This window comes from Olea europaea, unplaced genomic scaffold (genome assembly GCF_002742605.1).
Source record: "Olea europaea var. sylvestris unplaced genomic scaffold, O_europaea_v1 scaffold65, whole genome shotgun sequence".
NCBI lineage: Eukaryota > Viridiplantae > Streptophyta > Magnoliopsida > Lamiales > Oleaceae > Olea > Olea europaea.
Genome location: NW_019264872.1, coordinates 22,953 through 31,482, shown reverse-complemented (window position 1 = coordinate 31,482; position 8,530 = coordinate 22,953). Strand labels below are relative to the sequence as shown.

At 36.1% G+C, this 8,530-nt stretch overlaps 1 protein-coding gene across 1 annotated transcript; it reads left to right on the top strand.

Moving 5' to 3' along the window:
* The first annotated feature begins 1,925 nt into the window (after positions 1-1,925).
* Positions 1,926-8,240, top strand: LOC111390112 (calcium-transporting ATPase 1-like). Its single transcript, XM_023015106.1, has 7 exons — positions 1,926-2,448; positions 3,160-3,214; positions 3,291-5,230; positions 5,639-5,797; positions 6,811-6,982; positions 7,092-7,390; positions 7,554-8,240. Exons 1-7 carry the CDS (start codon positions 2,275-2,277, stop codon positions 7,800-7,802), a joined length of 3,048 nt encoding a protein of 1,015 aa, XP_022870874.1. The 5' UTR covers positions 1,926-2,274; the 3' UTR covers positions 7,803-8,240.
* The last annotated feature ends 290 nt before the right edge of the window (positions 8,241-8,530 follow it).

Sequence of the window (8,530 nt, the reverse complement as noted above, 5' to 3'; positions counted from 1 at the left end):
AAAAAAAAAAAAAAAAAAAAAAAAAACCAAAAAAATGTCAACAGCAACCAGGAGATTCAATTTGGCTGTGAGAATTGATTTTCAAGTAAAAGATAGAATTTGGGTGAGGTGGCAAGAAAGATGGAAAATGATTTCCCTAGAAAAAAGTCTAAAACACCATAAAAAAATGATTTCCATTTTCCATGGAATTTAACCTCTATCAAATATGGCCTTAGAGTGTGCTTGATGGCATGAAAAATATCACTTATAAAAGAAAATGATTTATATCCTTTGTGGAAAATAAAAATCACATCTATCCAAGGAAAATATTTTCCTTAAAAACAAGGAAAATTAGACATATTTTCAAAAGTTGGAAAATATTTTCCCAATCAAACTCTCCAAGTAGGAATTTGGGTAAAAAAGTGATATTTTCTTAGAAAATAAATGTAATCAAATACACTCTTAGTTTAATTGTAATTCTAACCGCTCATAATGTTGGTATTAATGTTGTCACATTTAAAAAATGCTCCTAAAAATTATAAATTGACATCACCTGATATTTAGAAAGATAAAGTAAATGTTTATGCTGCTAAGATAATCAACGTTATTATCAAAGATATTGGTGATTCTATATTTTTTTATTCTAATTGATGAATCTCATGACGTGTTAACAAATGAGCAATTTTTATTTGTTTTAAGCTAAAAAATAGTGGACTCGTAATTGAACGTTTCATAGAAATTGAACATGTTACAAGTACCGTAACTCTTTCACTTAAGGTTGCAATTGATAAAAATCTTCTCTAGATATAACTTGAGTATGTCAAGATTGAGAAGACAATGCTATAATGGGGCAAGTAAAATGCGAGATAAGTTTAATGGTGTCAAAGTTCTCATTTTAAAGGAGAACCCATGTACATTTTACATTCATTGTTTTGTTCATCCACTTCAATTAACTGTTGTAGAATATTCCATTACTAATATCTTTCATGTAGTTGGTGATATGGCAAATACTATTGAAACATATTCTAAACTTTTTGATCTTCTTCAAGAAAAATAATCAAGACTTTACTATTGAGGCATTGGAGAAAGGTGAGATTTTAGGTAAACGAGGACTTAATCAAGAAACAATACTTTAGCATACTAGTGATTCATGGTGGGGTCATATTATAATTCTTTAACCAGCTTGCTTGCCATGTTCTCTACTGCAAGTGATGTGTTTGAAATTACTATTAAAGATGACTCTTGTTCTTGTGATCAAAGAGGTGATGCAACAAATTTATTGGAACTGATACATCATTTGATTTTGCATGTAATATACACTTGATGAGAAGTGTCTAGGGGATTTCAAATGAACGGTCAACAGGCATTAAAAAGGACGAATAAAAACATTGTGAATGCAATGCAATTGTTAAAATTGTGTAAACATCGAAATCTATTCACCATATAAATGATTGTGCTCCTGTAATATGGGTTAATGGCAAAAAGAAAGTGTGATTATTATTATTATTATTTAGTTGATGAGATTTTGATTCTATCAAATCTGGTCACATCATATATGTATCTCCCATTTGGTCCACATTAGATTAATTTTTTTTCTTTCTTATTTTCAATCACATAATCTTTCATAAAATAATATTATATGTAAATTAAAAATTTTTCTTTTCTTTTCAATTACTCATTTTAAAAAGAATACTATTCCACCCATTTTAATTTTAAAAGGTGGGGCCAAACAGGGTTACGGGGCCGTAAATTGTGATTTAACGTCTTTTCGTCAGCAATTTGAAAAGGCTGAGGATGATATTAATCAGTACTGAAGGATAGGAATAATGCACATTTCGCAAAGAATGGGGGACCTTTATGGCAAAATTTACTACATTTAAAATTTTAAAAAGAAAGCGCGTATGCTGTTAGTAGAAGATACTCTCCATTTAATTGGGCAGAGAAATTGTAGACACGCGCGTACACACCCTTCAGACACCGGGCAATCCAATTTCGAGGTTCGAGTCATTGACTTTTCCGTTGCTCCCAGAATCAATCGCCATCTTCAAAATACCAATCTTCTCTTGCAATCTCAGTAGATTTCTCTTTGTTGGAGACTTCATAGTCAAGCGCTGTTTTCATCATCTGCTTTTGCAAAAGCAGTATATGAAGTGGATTAGGTAGACCAAACTCATAAAGCTGCTGAAATTTCGAAGCAGCAGATTTGGTGGATTAGAAGGATATACTTTCGCCATCTGGACGTAAAATAAGCTGATATTTGTTGTTGTGGTTTGGTAGTTTAAGAAAAGAAGCTTTATGGGGAGTTATATGGAGGAGTTTACGGAGGTAAAGGCGAAGAATTCGTCGGAGGAGGCGTTGCAACGGTGGAGGAAGGCGTGTTGGCTGGTCAAAAATCGTAAACGAAGGTTCAGATTTACTGCTAATCTCTCCAAGCGTTTCGAAGTTCGCGAGATCCAAAGATCTAATCAGGTTAATTACTACTTCTAAAAATTATCTCTCATATTATTATATTTTGTAAATACTGCCAGGAAAATATCTATCTCCTTGTACAGTTATTGACTCTATCAACAACCTAACAGTTAATGATTGGTCAGATTATTTCGTAAAAACTGTGTTTTTTTCCCTTGTGGAATCTGTAATAATATTGAAGATTTCTTTGAATTTAATCATGATTTTGGCTAGGTTTTAGTTAAATATAAAATAATGCAAGTACCAAGGATTTTTTCTACTTGCCTTTACATTAACAACAGGGTAAAATCCTGATTCGTAGGGGCCGAGTTATCAATGTTCTACAGAAAATGATAGCTAGATCTTCACAGTTTTAGGCTTTCGTTTACAAATGATTGTGCTTTTTAGAGAATCTTTAAGATTAATCTGGAATGGAAATGAATAATTATGTAATCTGATGTTCTCTGCCATTGGGAAGTAGAATGAGGTGCCTAGGTGGCATACTTACGGACAACAGTGTTTTTTCTGAAGTTGTGGGAATTTCGAGATGCAGTAAGTGTGAATCGTTTGAACTTGCAGTTTGACTACTTGGTTTTGAATTAATTCCAATTTCCACATTGCCATAGAAATTTGAGTTTGCTACTAGACCCTTTCTCTTCTGATTATTTCTCATTCTTCGGAAAGTTGTTTTATCCTGTTTTATAAACATCTAAACTTCGTACAATATTGTAGGAGAAGCTCAGAATTGCAGTATTAGTTTCAAAAGCTGCTCTCAGTTTTATTCAAGGTATGATTTTTATAGTCAAACATGAAGCTTTCTGTACGGCACTTTACTTTATATTGATTTTCTGCTGTGTCTCCAGGTATTAGTTACACTGTACCTGAGGCAGTCAAGGGTGCAGGTTTTGAAATATGTGCAGATGAGTTAGGATCCATTATTGAAGGCCACAATTTGAGTAAGCTAAAAGTTCATGATGGCGTTGAGGGTATTGCAGACAAGCTCTCCACTTCACTTAATAAAGGAATTAGTGTTTCCGAGGATTTGCTGAACAAAAGAAGAGAGATTTTTGGAATCAATAAGTTTGCTGAGAGTCCAGCCAAGGGTTTTTGGCTTTTTGTGTGGGAAGCTCTTCAAGATACAACCCTCATGATACTTGCAGTGTGTGCCCTTGTGTCGTTGATCGTTGGCATTGCAACAGAAGGATGGCCAAAGGGCGCCCATGATGGACTCGGGATTGTTGCAAGTATCTTTCTTGTAGTATTTGTCACTGCCACAAGTGACTATAAACAGTCCTTACAGTTCAAGGATTTAGACAAGGAGAAGAAAAAGATTACAGTTCAGGTTACTAGAAATGGGTACAGGCAAAAGATTTCAATATTTGATCTACTTCCTGGGGACATTGTTCATCTTGCTATTGGGGATCAGGTCCCCACTGATGGACTCTTTGTCTCGGGTTATTCTTTGTTAGTAAATGAATCGAGTTTATCTGGAGAGAGCGAACCAGTTAATGTAACTGCTGAAAATCCTTTTCTCTCATCTGGAACTAAAGTGCAGGATGGATCATGCAAAATGCTTGTTACTACTGTTGGGATGAGAACCCAATGGGGTAAATTGATGGCTACACTTAGTGAAGGAGGTGATGATGAGACCCCATTGCAGGTTAAACTGAATGGAGTGGCAACAATAATTGGAAAAATTGGTCTCTTTTTTGCTGTTGTCACCTTTGCTGTTTTGGTGCAAGGGTTGATTAACCGCAAAATGATAGAAAGGTCCCACTGGAGCTGGTCTGGCGATGATGCCCTGGAAATGCTGGAATACTTTGCTATTGCAGTTACAATTGTTGTGGTTGCTGTTCCTGAGGGTTTGCCTTTAGCTGTTACACTAAGTCTTGCATTTGCCATGAAGAAGATGATGAATGACAAGGCCCTTGTCCGACATTTGGCTGCTTGTGAGACTATGGGATCTGCCACAACTATTTGTAGTGACAAGACTGGGACACTAACAACTAATCACATGACTGTTGTAAAAGCATGCATTTGTGGGAAAGTGAAAGAAGTTAGTAACTCTGTGACGAGTTCTGTATTCTGCTCTGATTTTTCTGATTCCGTTGTGAGAATGCTGACGAAATCTATATTCACCAACACTGGGGGAGAGATAGTCACTAGTAAGGATGAGAAGATTGAAATTCTTGGTACACCAACTGAGGCTGCACTTTTAGATTTTGGCCTATTCCTGGGAGGAGATTTCCATGCCGAGCGACAAGCATCAAAGCTTGTCAAAGTTGAGCCATTTAATTCTGTGAAGAAGCGCATGGGTGTAGTTCTGTGGCGTCCTGAAGGAGGTTTTCAGGCTCATTGTAAAGGTGCATCTGAAATTATTCTGTCTGCATGTAACAAGGTTCTGGACTCAAATGGTGAGGTAACTCCTCTAGATGAAACATCCATTAATATACTGGAAGATACAATTGAACAATTTGCAAGTGAAGCTCTGCGAACTCTGTGCCTTGCTTACAAGGATATTGGAACTGATTTTTCTGCTGAAAATCCTATTCCATTTGAGGGTTATACCTTGATTGGAATCGTGGGTATTAAAGATCCAGTTCGTCCTGGAGTTAAGGAGTCTGTTGCAATTTGTAGGTCAGCTGGTATTACAGTGCGGATGGTTACCGGAGATAACATAAACACGGCTAAGGCAATAGCTAGAGAATGTGGAATATTGACTGACGATGGTATTACAATTGAAGGCCCAGAATTTCGTGTGAAGAGTGAAGAAGAGTTGCATGAACTCATCCCGAAAATACAGGTACTTTATTTTGGAAATTGTTTACTGCCTCTGGAGAGCTCGTACTGCTTGTTACTGAATTCCTGTAGTGTTTTTTTTTTATATTTTTTAATTGGGAATTTAGCAATTATTTCATTTTAGAACTCTAAATCTGTTAACGTGGTTTTAACTTAGTTATTCGGTATTTCCCTAAACTTTTGCCCATCCAAAAGACCCATGGGATAACTGTTAGTGCGATGTTCTCCACTCATTTTAACTCTAGGTTCAAAGTTCTTTGCATGGAAAGATATGGCATTTGTGCTGATAATGAGCGATTCTCTTCCTGAATATAGTTATTCTAATTGCAATTGGTTCACCTATAAACTTATTCGGGTTAATTTTTTTATGAAAATATAGTTGGTTTATATCTTATACTTGCGTCTTTGTAAGGTAATGGCTCGTTCTTCACCTATGGATAAGCATACCCTTGTGAAACAGTTACGATCAACTTTTGAAGAGGTGGTTGCAGTGACCGGTGATGGCACAAATGATGCTCCTGCACTTCATGAGGCAGACATTGGGCTTGCAATGGGCATTTCTGGAACCGAGGTGATGTTTGAATGCTATTTTATTCCTGTCCATTACATTTATCCTTTGCTGTCTTGTTGCAACAAGATCTCTTGTATATTTTTCTGAAACTTTTATGACTGCTTCACTGGGCGATTCAATTGAAACACCCAGTGAAGAGCAGAATATTCCTGGAAAACAAGTTCATATAATGTTCAATGTTCCTTTGCTTTTAACTATTCTCTTTGTTCAAGACGAATCCCTTTATCTTGGTAGGAAAGAATGATGTTAACAGCGTAATAAATAATTGATAAGTCATTGGACAACTTGATGAATTACCTCAGGCATTGTAAAATCATTTAACCATCTTGAGCTTGGACACGGCAAAGAGCATTAAAAATACATTTTAGAGCGTCTTTTGACTCCACTTACATTGCAGCTTTACTACAGTGATTGTATTTGTTTAATTGTCTGTCCTTCCACTCTATGATATAATCTTTTGTTTTTCTAAAAACTTTTGTAACCAATTTCTGCCTATTTAATTGGTGTTTGAAAAAAATTTATCTATAAGAAACCTTTATAAATTGAAGGTTACCCAAAGCATATTGTATCAATGACTTGCCATAATTTCCATCCTATTCTTGTATTTAGACCTCATTTTGTGTCTGATTTAACTTTGGTTCTAGCTCCTCAAGATAAGTGTTTCCGTACTTTTTGGGTGCACTCTAGCGTGGACCACTTTTCACATTGTGAGAAGATATTTGTATTGGGATATGGGTTTGAGAGGTTATGAAAGATCCTTTTCATGGTCAAAAGTGATTTCTGATTTGTCCCCTCAGGATGCTGAGCCAGAAGATATTTAGTTTTTTTTTGTCAGTCTTAACATGCTCATCATTGACCACTGTCATTTGGAGCTTACAGACCTCTCCGTTCCTTGAAAAAAATCTGGATCGATTTTACCTTATGTCTCTTCATTAGTCCCCAGTATCTAACATTTGGTGGCTGAAAACTCTATCTCCGCTCGTATTGATTCTTATTGGCCCATAATTTTCCAGGTGGCCAAAGAAAGTGCTGATGTTATAATTCTAGATGATAATTTCTCTACCATTGTTACCGTGGCAAAATGGGGGCGCTCAGTTTACGTGAATATTCAGAAATTTGTTCAGTTTCAGCTGACAGTTAATGTGGTTGCTCTTATTGTCAACTTCTCTTCAGCCTGCTTGACAGGTAAACTCACCAATCTCCATGTCAGGTTTCTCTTATACAATATATATATTGACTAGTATAATATACATTTTCATTAAGATTTCTGTTCTGCTGCGTTGACGTCTTTCAGGCAGTGCTCCACTTACGGCGGTTCAGCTTCTATGGGTCAACATGATCATGGATACTCTTGGTGCCCTTGCCCTGGCCACTGAACCTCCAAATGATGACTTGATGAAGAGATCACCAGTTGGAAGGAAAGGAAACTTTATCAGCAATGCAATGTGGAGGAACATCTTGGCGCAATCTGTTTATCAATTTGTTGTCATATGGTATCTTCAAACATCAGGAAAAACAGTCTTCAACCTTGATGGCCCTGATTCTGATTTGATTCTGAACACCCTAATTTTCAACTCATTCGTCTTCTGTCAGGTATTCTCAACAAACAAGAAAAGTAATTAACTTTATTTCGTTGGTTGTCCCCAAATTTTTGTCAGTTTCAGTGCAATTGACGTCTATTTCCATGAAATTAATCGGGTCTCATAGTCGAAGCAATATTACATAACTTCAGAGTTGCAAAATAAATTTCTTGCAGGTTTTTAATGAGATAAGCTCGAGGGATATGGAGAAGATAAATGTGTTCAAAGGCATACTGGAGAACATTATATTTGTGGTTGTCCTGAGTTTCACAGCTCTATTCCAGATCATTATTATCGAATTCCTTGGTACGTTTGCCAATACGCACCCTCTCACTTGGCAGCAATGGGCTGTGAGCGTTCTGCTCGGATTTCTTGGCATGCCAGTTGCTGCTGCTGTGAAGATGATCCCAGTGGGATCAAGATGAAATCATATGGGCAATAAGTTATTTTCTAACTATATGTGTTCTAAGAATCACATTGGATCCAGCAGGAGGATACGTGTTTCCCACATCTTCGAACTTTACAGCCATAGAATTGGAGACCTATAATGAAACAACTGCTGGAGAAGGTTGGCAATTTGTATGCATGTTGTAGACTTTAAGGATATTTTGGTTTGAAGTGTGTGGACTCGACAGACTAGAAATTTCGTCTTACCTTGTGAAGGAATCAGGACTGTTACTGTGTCCTGTAATTTTTTGGTATTGTTCAATGATACTAAGCCCCCGTTTGGCCCCCATTAATTTTGACTATAATGGAAAATTTTCGATTTACGTGTAATATTATTTTATTAAAGATTGTGGTGAAAATAGGAAAGAAATTTAATGAATACCAAGCGGGGGCTAATTACTGTCTTCATTCATTCATCTGTTCTCAATTATTTTTCCTCTTATTTTTTATCCCAACTTTTTTTCATTCGTGTAGATTTTGGTTACTAGGTTCTAGTTCCCTTTCTGCTTGGAGGGGATTATTCAGATGTTCTCTCTTCGTTTAGTGCTTGTTTGGCTCAGCTTAATAGTAAAATTCATGAGATTAAAAGTATACAATGAATAAGATCCTATGTATCTCATCAATAATTGTAACTTGTAAGAGATTAAAGAAGATTTTAGGTATTGGGGTAGAAGTTTCAAATCTCAATACATCCACCAATAAAACT

Coding starts and splice junctions, on each gene's coding strand:
- LOC111390112 (XM_023015106.1), top strand. CDS start 2,275: ATGGGGAGTTATATGGAGGAGTTTACGGAGGTAAAGGCGAAGAATTCG. Junction 3,215..3,290: donor TGCTCTCAGTTTTATTCAAG/GTATGATTTTTA, acceptor CTGTGTCTCCAG/GTATTAGTTACACTGTACCT. Junction 5,798..6,810: donor TGGGCATTTCTGGAACCGAG/GTGATGTTTGAA, acceptor ATAATTTTCCAG/GTGGCCAAAGAAAGTGCTGA.